Source organism: Clarias gariepinus, chromosome 7 (genome assembly GCF_024256425.1).
Source record: "Clarias gariepinus isolate MV-2021 ecotype Netherlands chromosome 7, CGAR_prim_01v2, whole genome shotgun sequence".
In the NCBI taxonomy this organism is placed as follows: domain Eukaryota; kingdom Metazoa; phylum Chordata; class Actinopteri; order Siluriformes; family Clariidae; genus Clarias; species Clarias gariepinus.
This window is the reverse complement of record NC_071106.1, coordinates 10,228,608-10,248,020: the sequence shown is the minus strand read 5'-3', so window position 1 is coordinate 10,248,020 and position 19,413 is coordinate 10,228,608. Positions and strand designations below refer to the sequence as shown.

General features: G+C 39.8%; 1 protein-coding gene across 3 annotated transcripts in view; it reads left to right on the top strand.

Annotated features, from left to right (window-relative positions):
• The window catches only part of kirrel3b (kirre like nephrin family adhesion molecule 3b), a 229,674-nt gene that overhangs the window by 153,143 nt on the left and 57,118 nt on the right, over positions 1-19,413 (top strand). For all 3 annotated transcript variants that reach the window (XM_053501084.1, XM_053501083.1, XM_053501082.1), the window contains exon 3: positions 3,080-3,229. In XM_053501084.1, coding sequence (XP_053357059.1) covers positions 3,080-3,229 — 150 coding nt within the window. The remainder of the gene's footprint in view (positions 1-3,079; positions 3,230-19,413) is intronic.

Here is a 19,413-nt window from a genome sequence, read left to right as displayed (position 1 = left end):
AGTTATTGCAGAACTAAATTACACACTCTTTCCCTGACTGATAAAGGAAGTCCTTAAGATTTGCAGCTGGGCGTTAAGTGTTAATAGATGCTTCAGGAAATCCATCAATTCCTTGGCAGGAGAATAAACCAGAGTATCGAGCTGAGTCAGTGGCCATTAATGTTATTTAGGGGGTTTCAGCTTCTTTGACTAGCCATGAATACCTGGGGAAACTTGACTGGTTTGAAGTGTCAGCTACATCTACTTGATGTTTAAAGTATCCTTTATCCCTATATAAGTCTATAGTTTTTAAACTACATAGTTGTAATTACAGAAATTACGAAATACATACTTTGTGACTGGTCTAACATTTTTTTAGAGACTTCTTGACTAGTACGAGATGCCATCAGTTACATTAAGCCCAAAAGTGTGTATAAATCATGTTGTTGTAAATCCCCACTGATAACAGTGTGGTTATGCGAGCAATAGCTTTTTTGATGGATCATTAAATGTTTCGGCCGTTCTGTTCCTCTGGCATCATCCCACTCACCGAGTAAGATTAAAAGCTATATGTGGGCAGATAAAAGACACGGTAACATAATTGGCTACTCCTCTCCCCCACCATGAGGAAACAATGGGTATTTAATGGTCTATTAATATTGAATGGGATTTAATGAGTCAAAGGGCAACAATTGGTGTTTGTGGCACAACAACCACAATTTTCAGGCTCAAGGAGTTAAAAGTCATTACATCCAAAGCCTGGTTTGAATGCAATGATAGGATACACAGTAAAGAGCCAGAGTGTTGAACTGACCCCATACAGTCTACACAGTACGTCCAGTTGCAGTGGGAATGGGTAGCGCAACTCCAGGGGTGTGTACTGTATATGGTGCTTGGCCAAGATGGCTTGGCTTGCTTTCCTACCTCTGCATTCTATAGACTGTGGTTCATCTTAGCTCTGACCAGAAAAAAGTGCTTACTCATGGGTAATGAGTAAATAACAATACCAACCATGGAAGACTGTGATCAAAATAGGGCTTGATTGTATCAACAACTGAAGTAAGACAGATAGATAAAATACAGCACAATGTTTTATTACCGGCTCATCCATATTATTTTTCCGATATGATGACCTACAAACTACCTGTTCCTGATCTCAAATAGAATGGATACACGCATGGTGTGGTCTGGGCATACACTGCATATGTACTGGATAAACATTTTGTGATGTCACCTATAGTTTTTCCAAAGTGCACTTTTGGGTCCAACGCGTTGACTTTCACGTGTTGAAGCTCTGATCGCCACCTTCGCAGGAGCTGATTTTGCCAGAACCCTGGTTAATCCATAAATGTGTGGAACAAACGGAGCCTGGCAGTTGCTTAAAACATGCCCCTTTGGCTAAAAGGTGGCTAAGGTTAATTTATATGCCAAAGTTACCTTTTATTTGATTGCACTCCATCATCCATACCCTACATAAGGTCCAAACTACAACAATTCCTGGCTGGCTAAAGTGATGCATACAGTAGCAGTTAGCAAACGGGTCAACCCATGCAAAACAAATGTCACTCATATAGGCCATGGTCCAATTATGCATACTTTTATGACTGAATATAATTTTAACTGATGAGTTAACATGGTTGTCGTGAATGGAAAATCGAGCCCGGAGACGAATGGAGACGAAACCCTTTTTTGTACCAAGCTGCAAACATGTTTTTCTCTGTTGTAAAGTAAACATGAAATAGCATGAAGCTCTTTGTTGATCGACTGACTTTTTTTTTGGAGCCAGTGGTAATTTGGGGAACTGCATGTTTTGCACTTACGTGTTGAACTCTTTTTTAAGAAATGGAGATTGCCCCTTGAGCTCAGCCTGCTTATAGGATCCCACGCGGCAGGAAGTGTCCCTTGCTGACTCCCATCAGTGGACAGTGTACGCAAAATCAATATTCTACCTCCAAGCACCCATTGGCAACAATCCACATGGTAAATACAAAAGGACATGTTAGCACATTAGTTGTAAATTATGCTAAACCTAACCACACCTCTGGATTCTCTTGAGAGTTAAATAAACCTTTAAGAAAGCCAGGGTAAGATCATTTTAAAAGCTGGCCTCCATTCAGTAATTAGTCACCACTAGGTCTTGGAAAAGGACGGTTGCTGCTAAGCAGTGAAAGCTTTATAGAAGCGTTCCTGAAAAACCAATCTCATCTAAATTCAGACGTCTGCAATAATTAGGGAGAAATTATCCTCGTGAGAGCTGTGGAAGTCACTCATATCGAGAGGGCTGTGAATCGTGCCTTGAACACTCCACAATGAAAAGTGTCCTCATCTGACTTTTTTCCCCCTTCAATAGATGAGCAAATGTCTTTCATCGCTCCCCATGCAAATTGTGAGGGAAGTGATAGTGAGCCAAAGTCTTTTAAAAGCGTATCTGATTCTTATATAAGATTGTTTGCTGTTGTAATGCAGTCTCTTCTCGCTTAATACATTATTAAACTGCAAAACGTCTTCCTCTACAGGAAGACTGATGAGCGCATGACTCTACTTAGGACTGTAATTTCAAGACAGAATAAATGCAGAGAAGGTTTTATAAGTTTTATAAGAAGCATCTCAGGCATAGTCAACTCGGGAGACACTGCAAACTCTGACATTAGTACTTTACAGGGGCATAAAACAATACATACTGTTGATATCTTAGACATCTTCGATAATCGTTTAATAAGAATAATGTTTTAGAACTTGTGATTTGCATTACAGCTGAGCATATTGTCAGAGATTTATCATATCGTTATGAATATGACACAGTCATGTGCTTGCAGTTTGAAAAAATATATCCACAGCCTTTTAACTGGACCCTTTATGCATTGTCACACGGCGTAAATCAAGAAATGTTTTTAAACAGTTGCAAGTGTGAGATTGATCTGATGTGTAACGACATGAGTGTACTTATTTCTGGTGTCTAAGTCTCACTCGAGTGAGAGCAATTGTGTAAAGTGAGGTCAAATCGACGTTTTGGTTCTGTTAATGACACTAATTCCCATTTAATCTTATCTCTGCATTAGAGACCACACCAATTTCAACACGTGTTGTTTTGTCGCTCCAGGTTATCCTCGCTACACTGTAATTGGTGATCACAGTTCCGGGGAACACCACCTGAGGATCCAAAGGGTTGAGCTAGCAGACGATGCTGTGTTTGAGTGCCAGGCTATCCAGGCCGCCATGAGGTCTCGACCTGCTCGACTCACAGTTTTGGGTGAGTTCTAACACAAGCTTACACAAACTTATGCAAACACTTATGCAAAAACAAGTATGGAAATAAGTACTATTTAAAACCGTGGGTCATATTTAGAGTTTGGTCACGTAATCGATGATGCAAAATTTGCATCTGTGATCAGGGCTCGAGGTAGAAACTGAAATCGCTGCAAATGTGCCTGTAAATGTTTTCGACAGACCGTCGGCAAAAGAAAAATCGAAAAGGCATGCATCTCTAATCCTGTGATAGACTCTCTCCTCTGCCTCCGCTTTGTCCAACTGCCCAACAGTAGTACAGCATGGCTGCATTCAATAATGAGAGACCTCATGTACATGAAACAGTTCAACCACCATACGTTTACGAACGCATGCAGCCCTTCTGTACTATCACGTGTATCACTCTTGTACGCTACGTTCTCTGTCCACAGTGAATGGATGCAAACGGCAACAAGAAGTTAGGGAATTGACCTGCAAAGCAACATTTTTTTTTTTAAATATTTGATTTAGTAACATTTTCTGATCAGTTTTAGATTTATCAACGTATATAAGTATTTTCTTCTCTTAATCTTGAGAGATGTTGCAAAAATTAGCTAACATTAGTCATGAAACATCGACAACTGACAAGTAAATTTAACACTTTTTTTTGCTCCTTCATCTAGCTGGACTAATCATTATCAGTTCATGCTAGCAAGTATCGTAAGTTACAGCTAAATACATTTCTTGCACCCATGTGTGGATGCATGAGTTCGACAGGTTATATTTTTAAAAGGGTTACATTATGTCTCCCAAAAATTTAATTTGGCGCCTAAATATTTTGTGTTTATCTGAAGCTCTGATCAGTGATACCATAAAGGGAAAGTTGTATTTCTTTATAACAAATAGGGGGTGTGGGGTAGGGGTAATGGGGAGGTTGGAGCCTATCCCTGGAAACCTTGGGTTTGAGGCGGCGTACACCCCCTACACCACACACACACACAGACATTACAGATAACTTGGGGATGTCTGTCTTTGGACTGTGGGAGGAAACCAAAGTACCGGTGGAATCCCACCAAGCATGGGGAGCAATGTGAACTCCATGCATAAAGACTGAATCAAATCCTCGACCTTGGAGGTGCCAGGCGACAGGGCTAACCATTACGTCACTGTGTCACCTGCATTTTACTAAATAGAATTAAAATGTTACTGTCTATGCAGATTGGTTTCTAAATTAAAACTAAAAGGATAACTCACATGCCACTTATCTCAGTCATAACAGTTATGTATATCTCCTAAAGAGGTCTGTTGTAGATATTACCTGAAAATGTCCATGCACATAGTGATGGTACAATATTGCATGTTACATGTTTTACAGCACATCTTATGTTTACTTGAGGATTCATTAGTGAGGATAGAAAGTTATTTTCGAAGGTCTAAAATTCACCCGAGTGGTGATGCCACTAGAAAGATAATAACATCCAATACAAAAATAATAATTATAATAATAAAAATAGATTTTTCTTTGACCGATGTTGCCCTGCTGGTGCCATAAGTCCTCAGTTTTAATTTTCTGCTGCAAATCCTACCATCTCCATTATTAAACCAGAGAGGTCATCGAATCTTAATTAAACTTTATTGGCTTATTATACAATGTTGCTGTTTCTGCGTTATTGGGCAGCTGCTGCAGTTATCTATGTTCATGCTCAAATCAGCTACCTGGAGGGTTTATCACCTTTCTAACACCTCACACACACTTATCTTTCCCACCAGGCCAGGCCTGGGGAGGCATGTAGATCGGTAAGCAAGAAACGCTAAAAAAAAAAAGAATGTGAAAGAGAAAGAAAGAGATGAATGAGACAGATAGGAAGGGAGAGAAAGGCTTTAGGCTCGGCCACCACAATGCGATCCGCCTTATTGATCTCTTTTAATAAAAAGTGAAACTAATGATCTATGAGGCAGAGGAGGTGGCCGTGGGGGAGAAGGAAGGAGGGAAGACAAATTACATTCCACGGTGGCTCGCTTCTGCTCTCTTCTGTAAATGAGTATGAATATGTAATTATAGATGCCTTATTACAGTCTAAAGCAGACCAGTCTCACCCTTCATAGACTTTAGACCAACTGTTCTCCCTTGGCGCTGCATGTTGAAGGTAATCATTTAAAAAAGCAATGATATACATGCTTAGATTTTTTTTTTTCTTAACCTTTAACCTGTCCATCTATCTTGGAACCTCTGTAGTTTAACCAGGGACGATGGAGGCCAATGGTGACCATTGTAATTTCTATTTTCTACGATCTAGATTGTTTTTTTTTTCATTGTTAGACCTCCGGCCAACATTCACACCAGCATTTACACACTACGAACAATTTGGCAAAGCCTATAAGCCTAAACAGATGTTGAAAATCTGAAAACACCGCGGAAAGCCACCACGCATGAGGAGAACATGCAAACTCCTTAACCTGAATTATGATTAGGGTATCGTATCGATACTCTTATTTTTTAATGTAGGCTTGAAGATTTTGTTGGATTATCACCAGGAGGAAAATGTCAAACATGCTTGTGATTTGCTTCATTCAACATAAATAATTAAGGTCATAAAACAAAAACCAGGTACTGTGCTTTAGTTTGCTATTGAGAATTAATGTAAAGGTTAAATCAGATAGAAAATCTTGTTTATGGAGAATATGCCAAGGGTTCTAAATCTATACTATACTGGGTTTTAAATCACAATCACAAATGCACCAAAGATAAGAAGAGTTTTTGGCTACTTTAATTGAACAAATCAACAAGAGATACTGTAACGACACCACAGGTGGCACAGTGGCTTAGTGGGTAGTGCTATAGCCTTGCACCGCCAGGGTCCAGGTTCGATTCCTGCCTTGGGTCTGTGTGCATGGAGTTTGCATGTTCTCTCCGTGCCTGGATTGTTTCCTCCCACAGTACAAAGACATGCAGATTATTCTAGATGGTGTTACCAAATTACTTGTTGTGTCTGTTCGATGTGATAGATTGGCACACTGTCTAGGGTGTACCTCGCCTTGTGCTCTAAGTTTCCTGGAATAGGCTACAGGCCTCCACGACCCTGTATGAAGGATAACATGGTATAGACGATGAGTTAGTGAGCGAGTTAGTAAAAACATTTCATGAGCTAGAAAAGCACTGGTTACAACTCCGTATAAAGACAAGAGTCTTGAGATGTTTTCTTTTTTTAAGAGTCCGCAGAATCAACAGATTTTAAGGCCAGTGGCAAAGCGTTCCAAAGCGTGGGCGCAACAACTTCAAAAGCACAGTCCCCTCTGTTTTTTTTTCAGTCTGGAACGAGGAATACTCAGTAAACCCTTATCCGAGGATCTCAGAGATCTACTTATAACATACGGCAGAAATAATTCTTTGATGTACACAGAAGCCTGACCACGCTAAAGCCCTATATTTAATTATTAAAATATTAACTTTAATTTTAATACATGGTCGGCGACCCTGAATACAGGATAAAAGCGGTATAGAAGATGATGAGTGAGAGTGAATAAAATACATGGTGCATGCTTCCTCTTTGTCAGCTGAGTGAGAAGCTTACCATTGTACCATTTGAACAACGATCTAATGATACTGTACGTTTTTTAGGCAAGTGAAGAGCGAATTACAGTAATCTAACCATGATTGAATAACAGCATAGATAATCATCTTCAACTGAGTCTAAGATCTAAGTTAAGCATTATTTTACAGGTGATAAAAAAACAAGAATGAGGCAGGCACTGATCTAAAATCAGTGCCTGGTCAAAAGCAGCACCAAGACTTCCAACTGATTCTTTAAAAGTAGTAATCATACCAGTAGCGCTAGTACTAGAATGAGTAGGAGGAATAGGAAGAAGAGTATTATTATTATTTTTATTATTATTAAAAGTAGTAGTAGTAATAGGTCTGTGTGCATGGAGTTTGCATGTTCTCCCTGTGTTTGGTGGGTTTCCTCGGGGTACTCCGGTTTCCTCCCACAGTGCAAAGACATGCAGATTTGCCTATAGTGTGTCAATAAGTGTATTTGCCCTGAGATGGATTGGCACTCCATCAAGGGTCTCTCCCACCTCATGCCCTCCTGGAGTCTCCTGTAATAGACTCCAGCGCACCCCCCCCCCACCTTCCCGCCACCCTGTACACAGAGTACAGTGGTATAGATAATGAGTGAGTAAGTGGTACTGGTAGTAGTAGTTGTAGTTGTGATTGTTAAGTGTTAGGTGTCCAAGCACTGGATGCCCTGGAACCCTATTGTCTAAAATGTGTATAATATTTTTCTGGTTTTCTTTCACATTTAGCCATTTTCCCTCATGCCCTTTATTCTCTGATATGACCACAAAAACCAGAAGAACTGCAATGCTGTATGTGACTATCACTCCTAATCTGGGGAGTAATATATGCAAGCGTGGGATCACAGCCATCACCAGGCTGTCTGTTATGGCCCCAGTCTGAGGCGTACTGATGACAGGAGCAGGAACTCGGACGCTCCTCTCCGCCGCATCCTACTTGACAGCTGGAGAAACACCTCAGCCTTCCCAATTCCCCTCCATAACAGTGCTGTCGCTCACACGCTTGGCTGCGGACCTACCAGAGAGTGCGATCTGCCAGTTCAGACAGCGCAGGGCACACTTCCAGCCACTGCTTTTATACCTGATCACACGTTGCTAAGTTTGGCATATAAAAACGCTATTCTTGTGGGATATACAGTGAGCCTGTCTTACAGAAACTGGGACACGAGAGTAGAAGATACTTGCTGACTTTTCACCACGTACGTTTGAACTTTTTCGAGGCTTAATGTTTGGATGATTCAGCTTTTTGTGCTTGACAAGAAAGTGAAAAAGAACAAATTTTTTTCAGTCATTTGTCTTATTTTTCCTCTCAAAAAACATATAGAATTATGATGAATAGAGGATTTTTATATTACTTTTTTGACCTGAGATGGAAGGTTGACATGGAATTCTTTTTGAGCTATACACAGCATTAAAAGCTGCAGTCCTCCTTCTGTGCGGCACTTTATCAACGTCTCCGGCCATGACGGCAATGTGAAGTTAAAAAAGCCTTTGTATGGTGATCTGTGAACTTGACACCATATTTTAACTCGATTCTGGGACTTTGTGTGACCTCTAGTGGCTTCTTCTCTCCTGTATTAGGGACAAAGTGCCAGAGTAAGTTCTTCATCTGGGGTGTCTGTCGTGCCCTTGAGGCTAATTATACATCTTCTTACAAGACAGCTTTCTCAGCTGGCTCTCGAGGGTCTTGCTGGCCTTACCTGAGTGTGACAGATGGTGAACTGAGGATAGATAAGCTTCATAAGATTTGAGAAACAAATACACAGACACATAGTCCTATTCATGCAGGGTTACATCCTTGCACTTCCGTCTCATGAGGACCACGATTAAGTCTTAATTGATTTCAATTAATTGACGTTTGTACAGCTCTTTAAAAGACTTCCTCTTCAAATGAAACCACTTTTTTTTTTTTTTACTTGAACCGAATCATTATTTCCCCACTAACAGCTTCCAGCGATTTTGACGTAGTCCCAGATGAAAGCCTACACATACTGTAAGCCATGCCCTCAGTTTCCACAAGCCGTAATGCGTTCCCAGGTATTCTCTGATAATTTAGGCTTGAAAATTGCTCATTAAACGTTTGCTTTTCCAGAAATGAACTTCTAACAGAACACAAGGGCTACGTCTACCTCAGCAGTTTTTTTCATTTGCTGCTGCTGTGTAAATTATTCATTAGGATGTATGACTATGAAAAGATCAAGGGTCCTTGCGGGTGGAATAAACAGTTGGAAATGTAGCCTCCTCGAGTTGAAGAGCACTCCAAGTCCTCAGTGCGATCTCCTCCGTCATTTGATAAACAGTCTCAAGGCATGAAGATTATTAACTTTTAATTGCAAACACAGAGACATAGGACACATCTCTGGATCATTCCAAAATCAGATGCCTGGTTGGAAGTTTATTAGGAGGAACAAAGGAATGTAATCAAGCTCGATTGTGCCCTAAAACACATGATACTTCATTAAAAGTTTTGTTGGCCGTGAGTCAAGGAAGCCTGGAACTATTTTGACTGCAGTGTTTTTTTTTTTTGATGTTTTAATTGGCTTTTAATAAAGAAGGCTAGTAGTGCCATGGCAACCGTTTAACATTGTTTTTGGATACCTTTCTGGCCTCCAGAAATTCAAATGAAATGTTTCTTACATTGATGGCATCCTGGAGAAACCTTTCATGTAGGAAAATGTCTTTATATTTCTAAAAACTGCATGCTTGTCTGTTGCATGTGTCACAATCACACGGAAAGTTAAATACTTGAAATTTCAGTTAAAGTAAAAAGAGAGGAAATCTTATTTAAAATTTTAATTCCAGGAAGCTTCAGAGTGGGACAGAAAACAAAAAATGAAAGCACGCACTCCATCTTTGGGACATTGTGTGTTAGAGACCCGAGGGTACAACAGCCACCCATTTAAACCCAGACAAATTGTTTGTACTTTACCCATGTAAGGAAAGTGATTGCATTAATTGTGACCCTATTTGTGAAAACCCAGCTCAAACTCGTATATGTCATCTGAGCTTTCATAATGATATAAGTAACCAACAGTAGATAAAAAATGTTGCATCAATATAAACATAAAATCGTCACAATAATTTAAACAAATTAAACTTAAATTCGTTCAATTGGCTTTTCTTGTTTGTATGACCACACAATGCAATACCTTTTTTAAAACTTATTTTGTTAAAAAACTATTTAAAAACAAGAAAAATTACCAACTACCAAATGTAAAAAAAGGTTTAAAAAAGTAAACTACTGTATAAACAGTAAGAATTTCCCCATCACTTCCTCACTCACTTACTGTATCATCTACGCTTATCGTGTATATACAGGGTCACGGGGGGCCTGGATCCTATCCCAGTAGACTTAGGGCACGAGGCAGGGTATACCCTGGACAGGTTGCCAATTCATTGCAAGGCACACACACATACAAAGGCTCACACGGTCTGCCTGATCAGTCTTTGGACTGTGGGTGGGAACCAAAGTACACAGAGGAAACTCGCCAAGCACAGGGAGAACATGCACAGAGACCCGAGGTCAGAATATCAAACCCAGAACCTGGAGGTGCAAGGCGACAGGGTTAACCACTAAGCCACCATGTCGCCCAGTTAGAATAAGATTGTAGAAAATAAGGACCTACCTCGGAACTCGCCATGAATTATTACGATATATTCATACTTTTTACCAGGGTGGCATTTTCTCTGACAATTAAAAATGGCATTGTCTTAACTGCAGTCAGCTGTTGATTACCATAGTCTGTACTGTATATTACTGTAGATGATTTTCAATTAGGAAAACATGCCCAGCCATCTCCTGATTGCCTCTTATGCTGTTTAAGTGATGCTTAAAAACTATTTTTTATTTTATAGTTATAATTACTCAAACTGTTTGCACCTAAACTACTTTTGGGTCAACAGTGAATAGCTACGGTTTATATGTGGGATGGATGATATACTCTTTTCTCTGTCAATCACAGTGACAGTAGCCAATCAAAATTAAAACTGTGAGTGCATGTACAGTACAGTATGTAAAAGGGGTAGCCAGTGCTTTCCTATGAGTGCGTTCCACTGACATATGATGCAGAATTGTGGTTAATTACCTTTCCATCTTAAAAGAAGCAAATCTGAATCTTGCCCACATTCATGACTGTCAAATATCGAGGACAAGTAAATTAACAAGGTGACTGCTGTCTACCTGTGCACATTCATATTTTAATCAGCTCCAACCAGATGTTGCAAAAAAGTTTTTTTTTTGTTTTTTGCGCCCAGTGCCCTTGTGATGTGACCTGAGCTACCTTCATTCAAGCATATCTTTTTTTTCTTTTTGAGTGACATAAGCTTCTGTTGTGCAGGTGTTCTGCCATTTAAAGTACATAACAACCTGGCAGAACATCATCAGCGTATTAAATGCCATGCTCATTAGGATATATTTTTCATTTCTATATCACAGACAGGCAGACAAATCCAACAGATGTCCACCAGCTAAACTGAGGTCTTATTCTTTAGCGAACAAGGTTTCAAGGGACAGTTTGGGCTCCATGTGTGAGAGATATGTTTTATAAAGTCAATGGAATCAAACAGGTCAAAATGAGACCATATGAGCAAGAGTTAATGTTAAGCAAGTTATGAGTCAGAATAATCAACGAGGTAGACATTAAAACTCAACGATCCATCAAAACTCAGAACTTACATGAACTAGGTAGCTGGCAGGAGTTTTCAAGAACATTGAGTTTTATTGTATGTATTAAAATATGGTGGTGCAGTGAATTCTTGGTTAGCACTGTCTCCTTGCATTTTGTTCGATTCCTGGCCGGTCTAAGAGTTTGCACGTTCTCCCCATGCTTTCCTCTGGGTACTACGGTTACTTCCCACAGTCCAAAGACATCCAGGTTATGCTGGTTGACGTTCTCAAATTGCTCGTAGTGTGTGAATGAGTGTGTGTATGTGTGTGCACTCTGCGATGGGCTGGAACCCTGTCTAGGATGTACCCCACCTCATGCCCAAAGTCTCCAGGGATAGGCTCCAGGCCCCTGTATACAGGATAAAGTGGTATGGACTATGAGTACAGTAAGTGAGTGTTAAAATGTATGATGTGTGCAGGAAGTCCAGCTGTATTTGACTGGAAAACCAAAGTAGAGTTTAGAAGATGTTGCCCTCTGCTGGTAAGGAGGGGTTTTGCTCAGGGTTCCTGGATAAACACAGACCTTTCCTCCTAACCCAGTAAACAACAGGCACATGTAATGGTTCACCCTGCAAGTGCTTGAAGTACTTTTTTTTTTTATATTGTCATCATACCCGGCAATGCTCCTTTCATAATGTTCCACTTGAATTTATAAGATAAATAACCTGCTTATCCTTCTACAATAGTTTTGTTTATTTTTAATGCCAGCCTTTTACATCTTTCTGTTATTCAAACTGGTGCAATCCAGTAAATAGAGTAGGCAGTCTAGCTTTGTAAACCGGTTAAGATCTCAGATATCCAGCCATCTCAGAGAGCCACAGAGATGGAGAGATGGAGAGAGAGAGAGAGAGATGGAGAATGGATATGAGTGCCTATTACTGAATGCAGTCTGCTGTAAACAGGTGTGTTTGTGACAGCGCTTGAAGGGAGCTATTGGATTTGGGCCACCGAGCCACATATGTCTCCAGTCTCCTTTTTTAAGCCTCACATTCTCTATGTAATGGATATTCTTCAATAGATCTAGTAAGGATTATGCCATAACCAGGGATATTGTTGCTGTTTTCTACTGTAGCTTCAGGGGTCACTGGTTCAAACCTTAGCTTGGGTCTGTCTGCATAAGTATACTGCATGTTCGTCATTTTCCTCCCTGCTCCTAAAACATACAAGTGGTTATGCTACTCTATATTCGTGTTAGGTGTTCATGGTGCCGTGCAATCGGTGCTGTTCTACCTCGAGTGGATTATTACACTTACACCCAGTATTCTTGGCATAAGCTTCAGATCCTCCATAACTCTGACCCGGATAAAGTGCCTACTGAGATGAATGGAGGAATAAGCAACGTAAGTCTGTTCTCTTCAACAAGTCCTGTAGGTTTAAGCGGTTAAATTTATCTTTTCCTCCGTGGACCCGTGACTCAAACTCTAGTCTATCTATCACACACCAAAAAAAAAAAAAAAAGCATGCCAGTGGGTGGACTGACAGCTCTATAATAATTATAGCTGCATAAATAAGTACAGTAAGTGCAGTAGATTGGCATCTTATCCAATGTGTATTCTTATACTATCTTGTGTATCTTGCATATCCTTGAGGTACAGTACACTGCTTCCCTGACCAGAATCCATCACTTATAGAGAATTATAAATCCACTATAAGTAAGATCCTTTGACAGGTCCTTCGAGCACCCCCACCCTCTCTGTGGTACCACCACTCAATTCCCAACCTATGCATCACAGATCATAATGGCTCAGCATGCAGGTGATGGGATCTGTTGGTGAATAAGACGGCTGCATTGTTGGTCCAGACATCGCTAGGCTTGCTTCACTGCTTCACTTCTCCATTTCTCAATTCAATCTCCACTAATGTTCTCTTCCATTGTCCTTCAAATTAGCCCCTGCACCACTCCACGCTATTGGATGAAAGACCATGTCGGTGCCCTGTTACTCAAACTCTCTGCTGATTTTTCAGGCCAGGGAGTAGGTGTTGGAAAGGCTAAAGTAGATTTTCTTTTTAAGTGTAATTGCAGTGAAATTACTGTGGGATCACTGAGGGCATCTCTCTCTCTCTCTCTCTCTCTCTCTTTTACTTTATCATGTGTTTATATGTGTGTGTATTAAGATCTTAGTCCCACAGGTAATTAAGGATGCTTAAAGCTTGACAGGCTTTAAGAAAGTATGTTTGATTGGGCCATTTTTTACTTACTTTGTTTAATTACAAATCCATCTGCCTTTCTTTTTAATTCATAGATTTATTTAATTATCTAATTTTATTTAATTAACTACCAAAATTGAAAGCCTCACACATATTGCCTCAACTTGGTTTCTAAACCATTCCTTTCGTTATCTCTTTTCACTTTCAGAAAAAAAAAAAAAAGATTTCCTTTTCGCTAAGGTGGTATTCACAGGCTAAGAATTTATTCTTTTTTTACGTAAGTTTTAGTATCTTTACATAGAAAGATGCATACAGCATATATTTCGAGCTTTGCTCTGTAAGACAATTATTGCCCATATATGTACCTTAAATCATTTTAAATGCCCACTACTATACCCACATTTCCAGTAATTGATTCATATTAAAGGTAGAAAAAAAATGATGTTACCACCCCAGTGACATGGGGTGCCCATTTTATTGGCCATTTCTTGAAAGTGCGCTATTGGAATTCACATCTCAGCACTGAAGGACCACACAACCTTGATTTGTCATCCTTTTTTTGTTGCAGTTTTATTACACTCTTGCACTTTTTTTTAATGAACTCCAGTTCCATCTCTTATCTACCAGGAGGGAATATGTTAATGAAACCCTCATGAATACCTTCTTGCATTTCTCCAGCATTCGCTCCTGTAATGGTCGCTTGAAGTACGTTAAAACTAGCTTGCTCAGCATTTATCATACCGTAGACTTCAAATCAACTTATCTAATAGGCACTTAAATATTCAACTCCAGTAAATTATGTATTCGAATTGGCAGGACATTCAAGAATAGACAAGTTACAGGCATCACTTGAACTTTTCGTTCCCATCTACTGTATGAATCTATGATTGAGTTACGTTGTCAAAATGAAACTCTCTATCCTCCCAGGAAAAAAATAAATTCTCTGCAGCCATACCACCAGAAAAAAAAAAGGTTTTCCAATTACAAAAAGGCAGAGAGAGAGGAAGAGAAAAGCGAAGGAGGATTGAGAATCTTTCAGAAAGCTTAGCGGAGGAAGAGGAAGGATTGCAGGCAGCTGGTTGGTAATTAAAGACGGCCGATCAATCGGTTCTGTTGACCGGCTCATGAGAAATCTATCAAGAGGCCACAGTAAAGTGCTAATTTGGAGCCATTAGTGGCTGCCGAGTTTGCAAACAGGACCATAATGATGATGGCTTATGTGGTTAAGGTCCTGGCCTTTGTGTGCATGTCAGAGGGATGGTGCCTGGAAGAGTAAGGCGAAGGAAGAGAGAAGGCTGACAAGGCTTTTGTGCAAAAGTCCTGAAATAATACCTCACTCTTTTAATGATCGCCACCATTCATCCAGGAATGGACAGGATAGTCTGTGCTGGCATAAAGAAAAAAAGTTTCAAGGTCATTGTCCCTGCCAAGACTCAAACCCTGAATTTTTTTCACTTCTGAATATGTGAACTAGGCCAGTTCTAATAAATATGTATGGCTCCTTTCAAATGCATTTCTTGTGTGTAAGACAAAAACGGTTCAGTAGTTAAGCCGAAAATAGTCATCCCATTGATGAGAATTCTTTAGAAATATTTTAATGCTGATCAGGATTGCAAAACTGATACACCCCGGATAGCATGCATGTACAGTACAGGACCATGGAAAGATACCAGGTGACAAGCCCAAGTTTAGGATCCAACTGAGGAACCTTGAGCTTTGACAGCACCTCTACTGGCTCTAATGGCAGTCCCATTGCACTACCATGCCAACATCAAAGCCAACAAGATCAGTCAAACAAGCTCTCTATAAAAAATTTCATATTTTGATGATATACAGTATGTATCAGCTAACTACTAATAACAAAATGCAGTATTTTTTATTCAGTCTCAAGAAAACATAGTTTCAAGTATCCCTGTGATGGCATCACCTCAAGGGTGTACTCCTACCTCATACCCAGTGTTCCTGAAATACAGAAACATCTTCTATAATCCACAAATGACATTAGAATTTTTTTTTTTTTTTGCATAAGGCTTAAGATCTATTTCAAACTGGACACATCTAACAGAGTTATCAGTGTCAGAAGTTCTTGGATGAGCTCAGACAACTCAATTAAGTGGGATTTCTCAGCGTAACTAGAGCAGACATGTCATTTTCCAGTCTCTATTCACTTCTTTTGGTTTCCAACCTTTGGTTAAAGAAAGTGTACACGTGTCAAAGATGCTTCGTCAAAAAGAATTCAAATACTGTAATAACCATGAACATAGCATATAATAAGATGTAATCTCTCTTCATCTGGTCACATTTTTTTTATGGAAGATCATAATATACTGCTAATCATAATGCACAGCTCTTTCCAGAAATTTAAATTGCTTTCAACAGCCCATAGTTGGATCAGTCTAGACAATGAATCCCACATGATTTAATAGCAGACGGAGAATATTTAATGGCCATTAAGTACTGCGCCTGTGATTAGACTTCTCTTTTAAGCCCTATTTGGATGGGACTCATTTCTCAGGAAAAAAAAAAATAATAATAATCTCTGCATGTTTCAGCATCCGTTCTGAAATATTAAGGGATGTTAAGTGTTCTTGTATTCAGCATATGCATACATCAATCAGCCATAAAATTCAAAACATTAATATTGTATGTGCCTAGGGTATGGGTTCCTAGTGTGCCAACAAGGCAGCTCTGGCCCCTCAGGGTGTGGCTTCACAGGGTGTATGGCACGAGTTCCAATCAGACTGAGATGTGGGGAATTTGGAGGCTGGGTCGGTGACCTTGAGCTCTTTTCCCGCTGCTCCCCATGCTTGGCAGGATGCGATACAGCGGGTGTTCCGGGGTCTTTCCATCAGTGCCATCTTTGACTGATTTAGACAGCTTGTGCTGCATCAGCTTTTCTGTGGGTTCAGACCAGACGGTGGTTTCTCCATGTAGGGATGGGTGAGTCTTGGGTGCACATGATCCTGTCACCAGTTTACTCACCTATAATTGATAAGGATGGTTAATGTACTAATGTCATGTGGTGTTAAGTCAAGTCTAGTCAAATCGAGTGGGCTTTATTGTCACTTCAACTATATACAGTTAGTACTCAGTGCAACGAAACAATGTTCCTCCAGGACCAGGGTGCTACATACAACATAAATGTATAACATAAATTAACAGAAAACTAACTAGCTAACTAAGAACCCTAACTAGCTGGCTACCTGAGACAAGACAGATTGACATGACAACATAAATTAACAACATAAATGAACAGAAAACTAACTAGCTAACTTAGAGACCTAATTAGTTGGATATCTGGGACAAGACAAATTGACATTTTAAGTTAACAGGGAACTATATACGATTTTATACAAAGAGACAACATACTGTAAAGTGCACATGCAAATGTGCAAACAAGAGCGACAAAGTGACAATGCGACAAACATGACATTAAAACACTTTGTGGTAATGAGTAAGTTCATGGCTGATTGGTGTAAATTAGGTGCTATAAAGTCAGTTGTTAAAAAAAAAAAAAAATTACCCATGGATCCAGACGTGCAATATTGCCCAACTTGTTCATCCGAACTGAGATATATAGATATTCCAATAATTTCCAGGTCAGTAAGTGCTTTATGCAGGGCTCCTATTTTGTTTCACAGTTCCCAAAGTGAAAATGAGCGCAGCTGTGCAATTCCATATGTCACCGGAGTTATCACTCTTCTGTGCTGAGTATTCCTGTTAGAAATGGTTTAGCTGATATCATTCTTTCTTTATGGGGCAGGTTTCATTTTGAGCTGAAAATCTCAAGATAGAAGATTTGAAGGCAAAGCCAAAGTACTTACCATGAAACTCATTAATCACCGATGTACTGTATATAACAGATGAAAGAGCTGCAAATCTACGTGGGACCATGGAAACCAAAATAAACCTTCCAAACTGGGCAGGTTAAATCTATTGTACATGTAAAAACAATTCGTCGGCATGGTGGTCGTAGAGGTTAGTTCTGTCGCCTCCAGGGTCTGGGTTCGATTCCTGCATGGTTTTGAATAAGTGTGCGTCTCCATTCATCTGTGCCCTAAGTCTCCTGGAAAAGGCTTCAGGCCCCCTGCGACCCTGTACACAGAAAGAACCAGTATAGATGATAAGTGAGAGTAAGTTAATAAAAACAATTCATGAGCTAGCCATGCACTGGTTAGGTAGGGTTCATGGGCAATAATTCCCCGACAAATAGTAGAGTTTCAGGACATGAGCAAAGTTCTCAGATAAAGCTTTACTGCTTCAGAAGATCAGCAAGATCTTTTAAGAGCTTTAAACCTCATGAGCAGGACTTTATAATAAACGCAGGCTGTTGTACTCTGAATTAGATTAAGCTTCTTTAAAGATGCAGCATGGTGTGTTGTGATCACATCTGAGCAGATTGTTTTGGCTGGGCGCACTCTTCAAATCAGTGAACCAACTGCATAGATTATGTCGCATTAAGAACCCTCCGTCTCTCTTTTTAGCTGTCTGTTTTAACCTGCATTTTCCCTCCTGCTGCATATAGGCTCCTTAATGCAAACAACATCAGCATGTGTGTGTGTGTGCTTGTCAATCTGTACACGTGCATGCCACGTAAGGAGTGTCTCAATGAAACAGCGAGTATGTAATCAGTACCATTCATGAATTTTGAAGTCTGTAAGTCTAAACAGCGCTCACACGCCTCCACTCTCCTGCTGGTTTCCTTTTCCGGCCCGTCAAACTCTTTTCACTTTATTCCGCCCTTCGCTACTATTACTATCACGCGTCGCTGCGTTCTTTTCCATTTCCCATCCATCTAATCGTATATACAAATAACACCTGCTCTCATTAAGTTGCACTCGGTGTCAGCACGGTCTCACTCAAATGCGTTCCGTCCTCAGCATGGTAGCTTTCTGCTGCTTTCTTGTATTAGTGACAGATTAAAGATGTTTTCTTAGCAACTGTTTTTCAAATCACCTGTTTACTCATTGACTACAATGAATTAAATACTTGTAATAAACGCATGCCATAAGTTTATTTTTTTTATTACTGAGAAGGGATATACAGTATCTATGTGAACTCTTACATCATCAACTCTCAAGCCACCTTGAGTTATCCATAGCTGTATGGTAATACTTTTAATAATACATGAGATATGCGTATTTATGAAGTGACGAAACATCTGGGTCTGTTTAGCATGTCAATTTATTATATCTATAACTGGATTTCAATGCTAGGTACAGTAGGTGTGGCCTAAACTATAATATGAACTCTATCAACACTGGAAACAACTCAGTAGTAGAAATGCCTGTTTAGTTGCCTAAATCATCCTATAGTTTTTTTTTTGTGTGTTTGTATCCATCTGTCAAGCTTTCTGACAAATTTTGTTGGATATATTTCCCAAACGATAAATAAACTGGTAATGTGGTGGTCTGGGGTTTGAATCTTGCCTCCGCTCTGTTTGCGTAGAGTTTATGTGTTTTCTTGTTCTTTGGTTAGAAGGTTTCCTCTGGGTATATCCTCCAACATTCCCAAAGACACATGGTCTAGTTTGATTGGTGTTTCAAAATTGCCCATAGTATATAATTGGCTGTGCGTGGGTGTATGTGTGCTTTGTGATAAGTTAAGGGTGTACTCCTTTGTTTACTGAAATAGGCTTCTATGACCCTAATCAGGAGAAGCAGGATACAATGGATAAACATGTGAAAGAAGGTGCTCTGGTCAGATGAGCTCTGGTCAAAATTGACCTTTTCGACCTAAATGCAAAATGCAAATTTTTTTTTGTGGGGAAGCTTTTCTTCAGCAGGGACAAGGAAGTTGTTCAGAGTTGATGGGAATAT